This window comes from Cladophialophora immunda (genome assembly GCF_000835495.1).
Source record: "Cladophialophora immunda strain CBS 83496 unplaced genomic scaffold supercont1.6, whole genome shotgun sequence".
Lineage (NCBI taxonomy): Eukaryota > Fungi > Ascomycota > Eurotiomycetes > Chaetothyriales > Herpotrichiellaceae > Cladophialophora > Cladophialophora immunda.
The window spans coordinates 3,577,760-3,593,718 of NW_015622546.1; the positions used below are offsets into that span (position 1 = coordinate 3,577,760).

At 52.8% G+C, this 15,959-nt stretch overlaps 4 protein-coding genes across 4 annotated transcripts; 2 read left to right on the forward strand and 2 right to left on the reverse strand.

The window, feature by feature from the left end:
- Nucleotides 1–2,302: 2,302 nt before the first annotated feature.
- PV07_10675 (uncharacterized protein) lies at nucleotides 2,303–3,774 on the reverse strand (the record flags this gene model as incomplete). Its single annotated transcript, XM_016398024.1, has 2 exons — nucleotides 3,231–3,774; nucleotides 2,303–3,151 (listed from the first exon to the last, which is right to left on the reverse strand). The coding sequence occupies exons 1-2, from the start codon at nucleotides 3,720–3,722 to the stop codon at nucleotides 2,303–2,305; spliced, it is 1,341 nt and encodes a 446-aa protein (XP_016245215.1). The 5' UTR covers nucleotides 3,723–3,774.
- Nucleotides 3,775–9,147: 5,373 nt separating this feature from the next.
- PV07_10676 (uncharacterized protein) lies at nucleotides 9,148–10,174 on the reverse strand (the record flags this gene model as incomplete). The annotated part of the gene is made up of 1 exon (XM_016398025.1): nucleotides 9,148–10,174. One exon carries the CDS (start codon nucleotides 10,172–10,174, stop codon nucleotides 9,341–9,343), a length of 834 nt encoding a protein of 277 aa, XP_016245216.1. The 3' UTR covers nucleotides 9,148–9,340.
- A 991-nt stretch (nucleotides 10,175–11,165) lies between these two features.
- PV07_10677 (uncharacterized protein) lies at nucleotides 11,166–13,232 on the forward strand. The gene has a single exon (XM_016398026.1). It carries the CDS (start codon nucleotides 11,271–11,273, stop codon nucleotides 13,011–13,013), a length of 1,743 nt encoding a protein of 580 aa, XP_016245217.1. The 5' UTR covers nucleotides 11,166–11,270; the 3' UTR covers nucleotides 13,014–13,232.
- Nucleotides 13,233–13,265: 33 nt separating this feature from the next.
- PV07_10678 (uncharacterized protein) lies at nucleotides 13,266–15,854 on the forward strand. Its single transcript, XM_016398027.1, has 2 exons — nucleotides 13,266–13,734; nucleotides 13,782–15,854. The coding sequence occupies exons 1-2, from the start codon at nucleotides 13,609–13,611 to the stop codon at nucleotides 15,603–15,605; spliced, it is 1,950 nt and encodes a 649-aa protein (XP_016245218.1). The 5' UTR covers nucleotides 13,266–13,608; the 3' UTR covers nucleotides 15,606–15,854.
- Nucleotides 15,855–15,959: the final 105 nt, after the last annotated feature.

The window sequence follows — 15,959 nt, forward strand, 5'->3', positions numbered from 1 at the left end:
CCCAGCAGGGGCCTCAGCAGCGGGAATCTGATGCTCGAGCCGCCTTATACTTTATGATCACAGCCACCTAGGTTATGGATACGAGCCTCGAGGGTGGCCAACTTGACCGAAGATTCCGTGTAGTGTGGGGCATCTGAGATGAGGTCCAATGCTTCCTGTTAGCGAAAAACTAGTGCCAGGCTTGCGGGTGTTTTCTTCCTGAGATGCCTTTTTGGATGTTCGGAATGAAACAATTGTGGTCATCAGACTATTTCTGACCCACTGCTTAAGGGCTTTCGCCGGCTATCAATCGGCAACCAAGCCCCTTCTTACTCACCAACCCACGGCGTGTGCAGCAAGAGATGTAGGTCCATCTGTGGCTGGACCTGTGTTCTCTTCACCATGATATAACTTCAGTCTGCGTTCCTCGCCCAGAACTTGTCATTGGTAAACTTCAATTGAGCCCTGAAACACTGTCGAAAGTTCGTTCAGCATCATGCCGTACTCATTGAAACAGAGAAAGGTTTTGGTAACGGGCGGCTCGAGGCAAGTACGAATGTGGCTATTGATACATCTGCTGCATTTCCCGCACGGAAATCTTGCCTGAAAGTATAGGGTGCATCGTACTGATCGTTGCGGACATGTAGGGGCTTAGGATCTGTGATCTGCGAGAAATTCGCCGCTCAGGGTGCCGATGTAGCGGTCAATTATGTGAACAACAAGGAGCGCGCCGACCAAGTTGCCGAAAAGTGTTCACGCCAGTTTGGAGTTCATGCCATTACTGTTCAAGCTGTGCGTGGGTCGGAACAGCGACGACCAGTTGTTGGGCCCACTCTCGTGACAGACCAGACTGATGCTCCTTTTCCAGGATATTGGAATTACGGAGGACATTGCGCGGCTGGTGGCAGAGACCGTCAGGCTCCTCGGTGGACTCGATATCATCATCAATAACGCCGGGTGGACTCGTTTCTCGACATTTGGAGACCTCTATGCTCTCAGTCATGATGAATGGAACAAGGTCCGTCCGCACCCGTGCCATTCTATGCAAGAAAGAGCCGATTGAAGCTATCAAGAAGACAACGGAAGGTGATTTAAAATTAAAGACGGAAGACCGGAGCCTGGCAGTGATGGCTGGAAGGATGTATCGATTTCGCTGACCACCCTTTTGTACAGTGTTGGGCTGTCAATGTCATGTCTCAACTGTCGCTGATGCAACATGCCGCACCAATCTTTAACAATAACCCCGATGGCGGTGTCTTCATCATTACATCCTCCATCTCAGTGAGTCTTTCCTGAACGCGTGGCTCCCTTTCTACACGGTCTTGATCTGAGACCTAGTAATACAAGGGCAGAAAAGATCCCAGACCATGCCGATCATGATTTTGACTTTCACTCTCATTCAACAGGCCACAACCGTCCACGGCAGCAGCATGGGCTACTGCGTCACCAAAGCTGCAGGCTTGCGACTGATGAAGTGTCTGGCTTCTACACAAGGCCCGAAGATCAGAGTCAACGCGGTTCTACCGGGGCTTCTGCTGACAGAATGGGTAAGCAAAAGATATTCCAATCCCAAGAGCTCTGTGCAGTACCTGCCATAATTCTGGACTCGGCTGATCAGTTCTTACAATCTCGTTACACACAGGGCATGCAATTTCCAGAGGCGGCGCGAGAAGTTGGCATTGCGAGAGCCGTACTCAAACAAGAGGTCCGTCTCTCCGTCCCGTATACAGACATACTTCCTCATCCCCATTGCTCTGCGATCTGAACCAACGACGGTCTTATCTTGACAGACAAAACTCGACGACTGTGCCGATGCTTTTGTTGCGATCGCCGCAAATACTTCCATGACTGGACAGCAAATTGTCGTTGGTAGGTCTGCAACACGATCCCGGGCTTCCCTGCGTTCGACCTCAAGGGCGGCCGCAAATTGCTTTTATTTCAGTGCTTACGTTCCTTCAAGACTCTGGTATAGCCATTTGATGGAATGGAAATGAGGCAGGTTTCGGACAGGTCTGCCTGCTGGGCACCAGGTGCTGATCGATGGAACTCTTTCTGTACTGTATACAAGGAACCAAAAAATCTTCGTATACGATAAGGCAGTAAATAACACTACTACAACAAACCCCCTTTCCCCGGCAAGCACACTCCTCGTTGTTAAGCATATGCTCCCTTCATGGCAGGGCAGAATATCTGGCATGAATGGCATTCTAATGGGTCGGAATGCGCAAAGAGCACTCAGATCGCGGTCGACGTCGGCTTCAAGTCTAGGGCAGAGACGCTGTAGGGGCAACTGTATCTTATTGAATGGATCTTGTACCTCCTTCTAGGCGAAAATTGCCTCGTACTTGTCGATGAAAGACTCGATCGCCTTCAACAGGGGCTCAAAATGCTGGTCGGTGATCTCGATCGTCAAAGCCAAGAAGCCCCGAGCGGCAATGTAAATCCCTTGCTCCAGCAAATGATGATACAAGAGTGCTTGCCACTGCTCTCTCTCCGGACCCACAATGACCACGACAAAGAGACTCCCCAGTCCTCTTGCTATCAGCCTGAGCCCCTTATGGTCTGGCTTGGTCGTTCCGGGCAATCGCCTCTCGATCAGCCGAGAGATTTCCTGTCTCAGCCGGTCACCTCTTGCGTTGAGGTTGTTTAAAGACACGGCGTCCATCATGGTACAGCCCGCCACACCCGCTGCCATGGTGATGACGTTGTTGTTGAACGTGCCTGAGTGATGAAGTTTGTTCTGTCGAGGATCGAACAACTGCATGATTTCGCGGCGGCCCCCGAAGGCTCCAAAGCTCATCCCTCCGCCGAGCCATTTCCCAATGGTAGTCATGTCAGGCTTGATACCCAGGCTAACCTGGAGCCCTCCGTAGTGCAAGCGCGAAGTCATGACTTCATCGAAGATGAGCACCGCTTTCTGTTTGTCGGCCAGGTCTCGAAGATACTGTAGGAATCGCCGCGTGCCGGGAAGACAGCCGCCCGAGACTTGCATCGGCTCCACTATGATTGCCGCCAACGAGTCCTTGGGTAGATTCGACACCATTGCCTCGGTCTCCGCGATGTCATTGTAAGGGGCAATGACAAAATCTTTGTGGGAGTTCAGGCTATACTTGGGCTCACGCTCAAAGAACATCAACGTACTGCCATGGTATCCATTGAAGAACGCGAGGATCTGGAAGGACAGAGGACGTCAGTGCAGGCCAAATACGATACGTGGTGAATCACCGTGACCATGGAGAAGCGTAACTGACTTTGTCTTTACGAGTGAAATTGACAGCCGCCCCTAGAGCCATCAGGTTGGCTTCGGTCCCCGAGTTGCAGAACCGGATGGAATCCATGCTGTATTTGAACATTTCCACCAAGATCTTTGCCAATTGGGTTTCGTATTCGTTCTTGCCTCCGAAGCTCCAGCCTTTGTCCAGGGCGTCGGTGATGGCTCGTCTGATTACTGGAGAGCTGTGTCCGTATATCCCGGCCGAAAACTCGCCCAGGAAGTCGATGTACTCGTGGTCGTCAACATCGACGAGGTTCGCACCCTTTCCTCGCGCAATGGTGATCGGGAAAGGGTGGACGTGCAGCACTGAACGGGTGTTGGCCCCCGGCATGTCGTTTACGCCGGACTGGAACAACTCGAAAGACTTCGCATTGTTCATCACATAGCGATCATAGGACTCTTCAAGAAGTGCTTTCAGTGTGGGAGACCCCACTCCATTGACAGCGGGGATGAGCTCGGACTCAACCATATTGAGCCGAGTAGCGGGAAGTTGTTAGGAGGAACGCGGGCAGAGAGGTATGAACCTCCAATACGAACGATATAGACTTGAGTTTGCCCTCAGCAGGAGACCTTTAAAGCCTCGATTTATATCCATGCGGCTTTTTGGGTAGTATAGAGACTTTGAGGATGAAAGATATCGTGTGTATCCACCGCAGGCCCTTGTAACGTTCTGTCAGTGTCCACCTTCCTATCCGAGAAGCACGACACTTTGAGAAGAAATCGCGCAGATCCATGAGCTGAGCCAACTTACAGTCTAGCCCTGCTCCCTTGTGGCGGCACCAGTCGTCTGAGTGGATAGGTCATGGCTGTGCGTTCGATGACCCTCGAGAGTAGTCGAGTTGCGCACAACCCAGCAGGGGAAGGTCTTAGGATGGCTTAGAGTTTCGCCGTGGATTGCCCACTTTGGTCTGATATCCAATCACTGGTGTAAAGGGGCCCACCAGTGGATTAATTGCTAGCCAAGGCTGGAGGAATATTCTCCGGCCCGCTTTTGTCTTCGCTACTGGCGTCTTGGCTCATTTCACACGAGGGCATGGAGATCCACAGCCGCAGCGACTGTACATAGTAGAGCAGCCTTACACTTCCAGTTGAATGTGGTTGGTGAGGCATGGCGACCGAGGATCTCGTCGTGGATTGCCTTCCCAGACACCCGACGGTCGCTCTGTTGTCATTGTTGGCAGCAGGATGAAAATCAATACGAGAAGACGTCGGCATTGGCCCCCTTCTTACAAGCAAGATAACCAATTCCCAGCCGTTGCCTCTCCATCCGGGGGTCGACTGATCTGTGGAGACCTGCCATGGAGGTGAAAGCGCGCTCTCTTGAGGTAGGTGAATATGAGGTATAAATCACCCTTCTTGCCGATGTCCAGAAGTCTCTTATCATCAGTCTTGGTTCTTTTCTTCACGGGTTCTTTGCATAAATTTGCCAAAGATGGCTTCCCAGCCGAAGACAACGGAGAAGGCGCCGGAGGAGGTGTCTTCCACCAATGTATCAAGCAGCATGCCTATAGAAATCGAGGACGCCACGCCAACATCGCCGAATGGACTTCGTCGCAGGCTTCAGGGACGTCATATGCAGATGTTAGCCATAGGTATGCTCTTTCTCGTAACAGCGAGAGGCCTCTGTTAACAAGGTTCAACCTCAAGGGGGATCAATTGGAGCCGGTTTCTTTGTTGGTTCCGGAGGTGCACTGTTTCTTGGGGGTCCCGCATCACTGCTCCTTGGCTTCGGCATCACAGGGCTCTTGGTGCTTTGTACCATTCTGGCCCTAGGCGAGCTAACGGTCATGTATCCTGTGAACGGAGCCTTTTACATCTATATGATTCGCTTCATCGACCCGGCTTGGTAAGCGTATGCTCGCAGCTCGTGGTGCGTTGTAACTGACGAAAGTCATGTTCCAGGGGTTTCACAATAGGCTGGCAATGTTAGTACCCTCTCACGCTGGCCTGGCCACGTTACGCCAGACTGACAACAACCAGATGCCATAGGATGGCTAATCACTCTCCCCTTTGAGATCATCTCCGCCGGCATAACCATCAACTACTGGCACGAGTATAATGTTGGAATATGGGTGGCAGTCTTCCTCACCGTGATTGCTATCGTGCAGTTCTTCGGCGTAAGAGGTTACGGCGAAGGTGCGTGGCCTCTTCCAACAGCATTATCGGTAAGCTGACATCCGAACAGTTGAGTTCGTCCTTGGGGTTATCAAACTTATTGCCGTGGCTGGGTTCATCATCTTGTAAGTGTCTTGAGAAAGATTGAGTGAGCCTCCTGAATCCCTAATTAGCCAATAGCGGGATCATCGTAGATTGTGGAGGAGTACCCACCGATGATCGTGGGTATATTGGCTTCCGTTACTGGAGTGGGAAGGATGGCAACTCTGCTTTTCGAAACGGTAAGCTCGAGCCCTGGTTCTCGCGCACGGCATTCGGGCACTGATCACGCCACAGGATTTGCTGGGTTTGCCTCGGTTTTTGTCCTGGCGGCATTTGCTTATGGAGGATCTGAGCTAGTCGGGCTGGCCGCTGCGGAGGCTGAAGACCCTCGCAAGTCCTTGCCCAAGGCCACCAAACAAGTGCTCTTGCGCATTGCGGGCGTCTACGTTTTGTCTTCGCTCATAATCGGCATCATTGTCCCTAATAACTCTCCAGACCTGCTGGGTGCCACAGGAGCAAACACCAAGGCTTCTCCATTTGTCCTGGCAATACAGTATGCTGGAGTCAAGGGGCTACCTTCGGTCTTCAACGCAGTCATCACAATTTCCACCTTCTCTGTGGCCAACAGTTGTACCTATGGCGCAACTCGCACTTTGCAGGCTCTTGCTCAGCATGGCATGGCGCCAAGAGTTCTCGCCTACATTGATGGTAAAGGGCGTCCAGTAGGGCCGGTGATTGTCCAGTTGTTGGTGGGACTGTTGGCTTTCATCAGCCTGTCTGCCGAGGCCGACACGGTATTCACCTGGCTCTTTTCAATCTCCGGACTGGGCTTGTTGTTCCTCTGGGCGTCAATATGTCTCTGCCACATACGTTTCCGACAAGCGTGGAAGGCTGCTAACCGGTCCATCGATGACCTTCCCTTCAAGTCGCCAATGGGGGTATATGGGTCATACTTCGCCATCATCCTCTCGGTCATAATTTTGATCATTAGTTTCTACGTGGCCCTCTGCCCGTATGGAGGACCGCCAAACGTGACCAATTTCTTTCAAAATTACCTCTCAGCTCCCATCATCCTAACTATTTTCGCGTTGAGGAAAGTGTGGACGCGAGACTGGACGTTGGGCATCAAGCTCAAGGACATCGACTTGGATGCTTGACAGAAGAGGCGATGGCGGCTTCTACCGTCAGAGACAAGGAAACGAGAAAAGGAGCTTTGGTCGGCGAGTGATCAAAGCAATCTTCTGGAAAACGCTCGAGATGGACGATGCGGAGAATATCAGAAGATGAAGTTGGATCACAGCCTTTAGGACGCTGATCGACCCTCTAGGCCGGGTTGAGCGACAGCAATAGGTTGATATCATGTCTCCACTTGTTGTTCGAGCTCTAGGAACTGCAAGGGATCGAAAATATATTTGAGATTCAGCAAAGCCGGTTCAAGGCGAGGACAAGAGGTCAACGATTCGAAATAACACGGGAACTCGACTGCACGCGACGTGGCGCTCGAGCTCATAGTCTGGTATGAAATGCCAACAGACTGGTTAGCCTACGCTTCAACTTCTTTAGCGTTTTCACAGACATATTTATACCCCTCTGGCCAAACTTTCGGCGGCCAAGTATCTTTCTTGGAGATGACGGCGCTGTCTGTGCCTGAAGCCAAACGCTGTACAACAGCGCACGTGGCCACCTACAACGGAGATGGCTTGAAAGGAAGCCAGCCGGGCATGCGATCATGCCGGAGGCCACGGAAGCGGTGGTTAATATGACCGCCAGCATGTGGAATAACCCTCTTATGTCTCATATCTTTTGTGCTTCCCGTGTCGGGACGACGGCGGTGATTGTCCCTCTGGTGGTTCTACGACTTGGTCTCATGTGGCGTGAGGTGGTCGCATTCTAGGCATCTGACTGTGAAGAACGGACGACAAGCGTGAGTCGGGTTTGCATACCTCCCGAATTAGCTTCCATAAGGACTTCGAAGGTGTCAAGACTATCAAGTTACCGGGCAAAGGCCCATGCATGAACAAGAACAGGGTCTTCTAGACGCGGCTTTTGGTGGAAGGCGACAGCCACCGCTTTGAGTCGACATGGGGCTATGCTGAAATAGGTGACTCGAGCGAGCATGACGGCTTTTCTTGTTACGGATCAAGCTGATGCATTATTCTGCCGAGGCTGTTGTCGTCGTGGACTACTTGATCTGGACCTTGCAGGAAAGTAGTCTATCCAGGCCATGCCCAACGAGATCTCGTGCCTCTTCTGACCATCCTATATTGGATACAGTGTGTTGTCGGGAAATGTGGAGAATTAGTCAAGGCAGATCTTTTCTACGCAGCCAATCTATATATATTGCGACGCTCATCAAGCAAGCCTGTGACTGTCTTGTCAAGTCTTGCCCATGATCCCTTGTCAAAATGTCGCCGTATCTGTATCTACTTACACTGCTATCCGTCTACTTCTCCATCGCCAGAGTTAACGCCAAAGCTTGTCCACCATGGGTGACCCCTTACCTCACAAACGTCATGGCGAGACATCCTGAATTTCCAGGCATCCAGTTAGCTCTGTCTTCTCAACGCTGTGGGTACGATTGCAAAACGAGCGTGAATTCCAACCTCAGCCACTTCGCTGACGAGCCGCCTTACCTGGAAGACACCCCCTGGCGCATTGCAAGCATCACGAAGACTTTCACGGCTTCGGCAACCTTGCGGCTTGTCGAGCAAAACAAACTAAACCTTCACGCTCCAGTTGTCAATTTCCTGCCGGCATGGGCCGTCAATTATCTTGAACAAGAACAAGGAGTTTCAAACGCCAGCCAGATTACCAGTTGGATGCTCTTACACCACATCAGCGGACTGGGGGACCACGCCACAGATCCAAGGTGGCTGCAAGAAGTGACGGCGAATCCAGAATATCGATGGACCCAGCAGACTATCCTGGCATGGGCCGCAGCCAATGTGACAGGTGTTGGGTACCCAGGCGAACGCTATTACTATTCCGACACGGGATTTACCTACCTTGGCCTGGTCGTCGAAAATCTGACAGATCTGGGCCTTGCAGAGGCGGTCCGCACGCTGCTCAGACTCGACACCCTCGACATGCCATCTACGTACTGGGAAATTCTCGAGCCGACACCCAAAAACGTCCTCGCGCGGGCGGGCCAGTATCTCGACGGCGCGGATGCGACCCACGCCGATGCGAGCTTTGACTTGTACGGTGCAGGTGGACTGGTAAGCAACAGCGGTGACCTCAACAATTTCACCAGGGCGCTTCATACGGGACGAGTGCTGAACAACGCATCGTTGCAGCTGATGTTTACGACAGAGAAGACCGGTTATTCTGGGTGTGGCATATTTAACGACACCTTTGCTGGGCAACAGGCATGGGGTCATCGTGGCTTCTGGGCCTCTTGGACTTATTACGTCCCTGCTCTAGATCTATATATCTCTGGGACTGATGGCGTAGGCGCTGATCAGTTGGACATGAACGCACTTGTGGAAAGTGTTATCCACCATGGCTGTCGCCCGGTCAAGATTGAAGATGCGGCAGGGATAGCTGGGGTAGTCTAATGGATATGATGCGGAAGCACGCAAACGAGGGAGAGGCATTGATGGATTACTTCACTGCAAGATTAAAAACTGATTAAAACAACCCAAGAGTCCGCCTCGTCCCTCCATCTGCCCATAGGTCGCAGAGGGAAAGGCATCCTTCCCTGGACCCATGCGTCGGTCCCATCAATTGCTTGGATACTTCCCCGATGCTTCACCCAGCTGTTTGGGCTTGTGGAATCTCGGCTGCCTACAAGCAACGAGGGTTACAGCGGTACATCCTCGCCACAATGCACGCACAAGAGCAGCTGGCTACGTGATGGCTGAACTTGATCAGTGGTTTCGGACCCACGGTTCGCGGATTGGGGCTAGGAACACGCAACAGAGCTCCCACCTACGCTAGACCCTTATTGCTTCCCATAGTATGGACAGCAAGCCACGAAAGACCGAAAACTAGAATTATGGACGGTACAGAGGCCGCCCAGTACACCCAGAACCTTGATTCGCCGGCCAAGTAGTCACCGCTCATGCTCAGTAGCGCGGCGACGAGCGACATCGGCAAGAATGTCATGCCCAGAACCGTCAGGACTCTGACGCTCCGTGCCTCATCAAGCGACTGCCGATTTCCCACGATTCCAGCCAGACTGGTGAAGGAGTTCTGCAAGCCCTCCGCATGCTGCTTGAGTCGTTCCAGCTCGGTTTCGATATGCAGGAAATCTGAGGCAGTGTCCTTCCAAGAGCTTGGTGCGCTTGGTTGACTCGTGTGACATCTGACCCGCTCTGAACCTCGAGGCAGCTGTAGCGCTGTAATCAGGAGCCCTACGTTGTGACGATGATCCATGAGTCGGCGGTGGTAGGCTTGTAAGTCACTCCATGCGCGCTCCACCCGACCCACATCGAAGGCCCCCAGACTGTGCTTGCGCGTCAACGTCCAGCTGAGATGATTAAGGACGAAACGGTAGTAGCTCAGTAGGAGCAGATACTCCGAGGCGACGATCTTCTGTGCAAACAAGGTTACTGATCCCGGGTTCGGCGTGAGTTCCAGGTGGTTGCTGTGAGTCCGGTAGTAGAAGCACAGATCGTCAAACATGGACGTCCGAGGGGGAGCAAGGGCCTTCCGAGCGTCCTCCAACGAATCGTACTGGATGAAGTCCGCGTAGCCGCCCTGGAAGGGTTCGGGACCGGATTCTTGCTTGGCGATCGCGTTATCGGCTTTGGAGCCATACATGGCGTACCGCAAAGGCTCGTCAACAAGAAGCATTGCTGCACTAGTGAGCTCAAAAAGCCCCAAACCTACAGATCGCGGCTTACCGTCCCATCCACCATGCGCCGTTCTCTTCCCCCAGAATGACATCTTGCACTGTAGTGTCCCTACTCCATCCATGCTGTCATCGACACGCGCTGTGGCGATGTGGCGCTCACTTCCCTTCGCCCTCATGGTAAATCGCTTCCAAGCCTCGTCTTCTTTCACTGGTTCAGTATTCATATGCAGCATCTGAACATAGTCCAGCGCAAAGGTCCTGTCCGCGTCGGCGAGGCTGGGCAACGGCAGCGTGTTACCGGCCCTTTTATGCGGTCTTTCCCACAGCGCCACCCTCGCGTGCCGATGGAAGACCTGAGGGTCGACCTGGAGCCGCAGGCCCACCGCGGCCCGTGTTTCATCATCGAACTCCTCCAGAATGAATAGTCTCCGCCTCGGTGTACTGCTTGTAGCTGCTATTTTGGCGGGCATGTCGTATTGCTTCCGGAATCCCTCTGCACCATATACTGTCGACAATTCCACCTGAGTGCTAGAGTGAAACTCTACACACGCAATCCTGACGCTCCGCGATGCTGGCCGCGGATACCAGCGCTTGTAGTCTTCATAGCGAAGATTGGGATACTTGTCGGTCAACTCTTTGTGCCATTCGCGGTATAGCTCGACGTCACGTTGCGCGGAAGGTGTTGTCATTGCTTGAAAGGTCCTTTATGCAAGTGCAACTGTTTTCGAAGGACATGGTCCTCATGGATAAAGTCGAGGATTGATCGAAAGGTTGAGGTTCGAGATGATAGCCGCGACAAAGATGGGATGTTCCAGGCAGTAGTAGAAGATCTGCCAATCAGATCAGGCGCTAAATTGGAATTTGGGCTACTCGGCAGACATGCTAGATTGGGACAAGCAATATTAAATAATTCTCACATCGAACTTGGTCGTCGACATTTATTTACATCATCAAAGACATGTTCCATGTATCACTCATTCCGGAGTAAAATGTCATTCGGCAGGTCTCACCTCTTGATGCAGTCAGCGACACGCCATATGGCCTGGAGGGAGCGAGTTAGACATGGATCTCGACGACAGCCAGGATGACGCCGGCGACGCCACGGTCATCACAAAGCTCAATAGCCCTCCCCTAGGAGCCAACGACGCGGATATATATGACCCTGAAAATTCACACGCTGTGCCATTCTCAACAGCCGCAGATGCTCTTGAGCCGACTGTGTTCCACCATCGAAAATGGGATCGTCTACGCAAACGCTACCGGGACCAATATCTCGAAATATTCAAGGAGACATTCGAGACCGAGGATAGAGACAACCTCGGCGACGACTTACCTCCAACTCAGCTCGGGGCCGTTCTTTGGCGATCCGAAGAAAAATCCAGGCTGTATGACGCGCTGGGTCGCAAAGGACGACATGAATTGAAAGCCCTTTCGATATTGGTTGGCACAAAGTCTGAGGTCGAGATCAAAGCGTACCTGGACAACCTGCGAGGACAGGAGGCGGACCGTCAACGGTTCGAAGCACAGCCGAAGAACATCTCCCACGCCGACATCCCTGCTGCTATTGAGATTGGCCGTGAATGTGAAGATGTCCTTGACACGGCTGCAGCCGCCTTGTCAGCGTTTCAGGAACAATACGACGCTACTGTTGGTCAAACCGGCAATAACTTATGGTTCATCGATCATGACGTGGCCGCTGAGCTGGATCAGAAGGGCGACGAATTGGAACCATCTGGAAACACTCGTGACCCAGATTCTGAAGATGCACGCGCGCCAATTTCTGAAAGAGCAGTCCAGGCTTTCCATCTCTCAACATTTCTCGTGCTGAGCGAGCGCTTCTTCATGAACAGACTTGCTGATAGCCCGGAGTTCTGGCAAAATATAGCAGAGGAGAGTCAACGCCCAGCGCTGACCTTGGACTGTATAACTCTATTCTACGACTTGATCGTCAACTTTGCACGTCGGTTGATCCAATCGTCTCTTTTCATTGCCAAGTCTCGCGTTCGTGCTGCGGCGACCAAAGACTACCAACCCGGAGGACTTGTCAGATCTGAAGACGTAGTTGCGGCTCTAGATGTGTTGGGCGTCAAAAAGGACTCGGAGTCGTTCTGGATTGGGCTGGCGAGGAGAAATGGTCTAAGAGTTGTGGACGACGCACATCGAAGAGGCGTGGATGGGAAGGCCGTTATGTCGTTCGAGAAAGTGGAAGAAACATTGTCAAGTCGTCCCAGAACCAGGTCAGGTTCGAGTACATCGGCGGCATCAACAAGAAGCCATCCACCCTCGGAGGAAACCTCGGGTATGGGCGATCTTGCGGACGACAATGAAGACAGCCCTGGTTCTGATGACGATGAGCAGTCTTCGGCAGGCACTAGCTACTCCGACGCGGAAAGCGAGGGGCCAGAAGCAAACAATCCTGGCGTGGAAAATTATGATTCATCATCTGATGAGCCTTCGGCTTCGCGGATATCAAGGGAAAAGCGGACACAGTTTCTCGAGGAAGAACAAGACCTCTACCTGACGAGAATGGACCGAGAAGCCCGAAGGAGGGAAGAATCCCGGTTGTTGGCTCTGCTCGGTCTTCAAGATACTCAAGATGAGAAGAATATAAAGGAAGAAGCAATCGAGGACCTGGGACTTCGACCACGAGTGCTGAGGAAATCTGTTGAAGATTGTATGGGATGGTCTGTCCAGTACGAGGCTGAGTGGGAGAGCAATGGGAGAATGCTGCCTTCCGAGAGCCCGTCGCTGGCGGAGCCTGCGCCAAAGAGGAGAAGACTGGAGCCGGAAGGTGATAGTGGCTGACGCAAGGCTCATGCATCTCTCCTACGCATCAAGAGTCGCACATGGGACGGAGATTTGTTGTTCGCGGGTTGAAGGCAAATGGGCAGAGGGCGCCGCGGATGATCTCAGTGGCTGGAGGATTAGGGGAAGCTAGTGAAGCTTAAGTTTTTAGCGGCCGATCGTTCGAGCTTCCGACTCGGGAAATTCACCGCCTCGGCCTGTAAACAACTTGGAGCTTCCCATTGAATACTCTACTGGTTCCTTCCATTCCACGTATTGCTCGCAAACATCTATCGCGCCTCATGCCGATGAAGGAGGGCTTTTGAGAGAATCCTATGCTCCCTTTGTCCTGACCAACACGCGTTTTTCTCGACCAAAAGAACGCGATTGACGCGTCGGTCAGGAACGCGAAGTGCACGGAGTATCGGTCTAAACGGCAGCTTCAGCATCTGGACTACATATTTCACGACAGGCGATTGAGGGCTGCTTCTTGGCCTATGCTTTGCTATACTCAAGCCAACCTCTCTCGATTTCAACCCTGACGAGAGGTATTCCAGTTCAAAACTAGGCCAGAGATATTGAAACCACGACTCCGTGCAACAAAAACAACAACAACATGGGCCTTCGAGAAGTGACCGGCGAGGACGAGCGAGCACTGCAAGAAATTGCAGACTGTCTGGCGAACTCGCACAAGGTCTTGCTTGTGACTGGCGCAGGCATCAGTACCAGCTGTGGCATTCCTGTGCGTGTCACGGCTACCATGGTTGGCTTGATATTAACTGTGCAAAGGACTTCCGCTCCAAAGATGGACTGTACAACATGATTCCCGGGCAGACCATGCTCCCGACACCGCCGCCATCAGAGCCTTCCACGCCTACGCATGCGCGGTTCAAAGACCTGGCTGTCGACGAGGAGCCTTGTTCGTCCCAATCGAGAAGCCGAAGAGTATCGTCGAGTCCTTCGTCGCGCCTGCGCGGCCAGGACTTGTTTGACTCGCGAGTGTTTCAACATGCCGAATCCACCACCATCTTTTACCAATTTATCGCTTCTCTTCGGCAGAAAATCCGCGACGAGGTGCGGTCCACGAGCTCCGTGCACAAATTCGTCAGGGTGCTTCGCGACGGCGGTCGGTTGATGAGATGCTATACTCAGAATATAGACGGTCTTGAGCTAAGAGAAGGACTTGTGACGGATCTGGCGCGCGGCAAGGGAAACAAACGCCGGTTCATGAAGAAGCACTACGAGGCTCCCCGTCCAACACATACACCGGGAACGGACTTTGATGGAGGATGCGAAGTCGTGCAACTACATGGTGATTTAGAGAAGCTCCGCTGCACCATGTGTTCTACGCAGTATCCCTGGACCGATGAGCAGACCGAGGTCTATCTTGAGGGAGCTGCGGCGGACTGCCCCAAGTGCCGCGACAAGAGTGACGAAAGACAAGCGAGTGGGAAACGCGGTCTTGCAGTAGGCGCGCTCCGCCCGAACATCGTCCTCTATGGAGAAGACCACCCTTCGAACACGTTGCTCACGCCGCTGATCCCCTTTGACGCCAGCTGTCAACCAGACGTGTTGATCATCATGGGAACGTCGCTGAAGGTTTTCGGGCTCCAGAAGATTGTACGAGAATTCGCAAAAGCCGTCCATTCACACAAGAATGGCAAAGGAAGAGTGATCTTTGTCAATCGTACTCGTCCAGCAGAGAGTGTGTGGGACGGCATCATCGACGACTTTGTGGCCATGGACTGCGATGACTGGGTAGACGACCTGAAGAGACGCCGGCACGATCTATGGCTCCGGCAAGGAGAGATTGATATGACGGTGACGAAGTCGCAGCAGCCGAAAAGAAAACGAAAGTCAATGGAAGAATGTCCGGGGAAGGAGAACAGACCCGAGAAGAAAGCTAGGGTAATCGTGGAAATCCGTCGTCCTGCGAAGCCGAGACAGGTCTCATCCAGCACCCCGAAGAAGGACAGATCCGTTACAAAGATGGCCAGGCATCCTTCCGACTATCCGGCGCGAGGAATACTGTCCCCTCTAGCACAGGCGAAAAGACCACAGATTTCGCCTTTCACGAGTCCGATTCGAATGGAGGACGAGGCTGGCCTCTTGAGTCCCATTAAGCGAGGAACACCTAGCCGCCCGCCATTTTCTCCCTTCACACCCCGGCTTCGTCCTACAAGCGCAAGACGGTCCGATGACCACATGAATGTCCCAGAACATCGGCAAGGCACGCCGATGCGACCTGCGTTCTCACCATTGACGCCAGGTGTCCGCTCTGGGAGCAAGTTGAGGTCAGAGGTGTTTATAGATGACTACTTGGACAACCAAGCCTTACCCAGCAGTCCTCCCGTCGAAGACTTTGAGATAGAGTCGCTGTTGGAAGAGGCTACGTCGATGGTGGAGGAATCACGCAAGGCTAGTGCATCTGCAGCGAAATCGAGGGAGACCACCTTTATGGCACAGATCTGGGAGCGAGTGAGAGATGGAGGCTTCTTCTCTTACGGGCGGGATCCAGACTCGATTCGAAAGCCGGCCGCAGACGACGGTGCCGAGGTTGAGACACCATCGAGAGGTCCACGAGGCCGGAAAGTCGACGTTTTTGCCGCCTGATTTGGTGTTGCTCAAGGAATAGATTCATCAACATTGGGCCATGGATGGACACCCGTGTTGATTCGATACGAGGCTACGACTGTACGACTTTGGGCAGAGCAATACAAGTAGTAAGGGAAGGGGGCTTCTCACAGCAGATGACAATATTTTGGAGTTTTGGCGTTTGGAATCTGGCGCCCAAGCACAGCGGGACTCGTGTGGGAAAATGCGGTGCCGCAGATGCCCATCGATGCACAATTTGGCGTCAACCAGCCAAACAACCTGACCATGTAGCAGCGTCATTTCTAGGCGTTGCTTTTTCTTTCTCTTTCTCACTTTTGGCTTTTTCCGCACCAAGAACCATCTCGCCCGAGT

Excerpts from the sequence above, each read along its gene's own strand:
- PV07_10677 (XM_016398026.1), top strand. The coding sequence starts at position 11,271 with ATGGATCTCGACGACAGCCAGGATGACGCCGGCGACGCCACGGTCATC.
- PV07_10678 (XM_016398027.1), top strand. The coding sequence starts at position 13,609 with ATGGGCCTTCGAGAAGTGACCGGCGAGGACGAGCGAGCACTGCAAGAA. Across the intron at positions 13,735-13,781 it reads GTACCAGCTGTGGCATTCCT|GACTTCCGCTCCAAAGATGG; the intron begins GTGCGTGTCACG and ends AACTGTGCAAAG.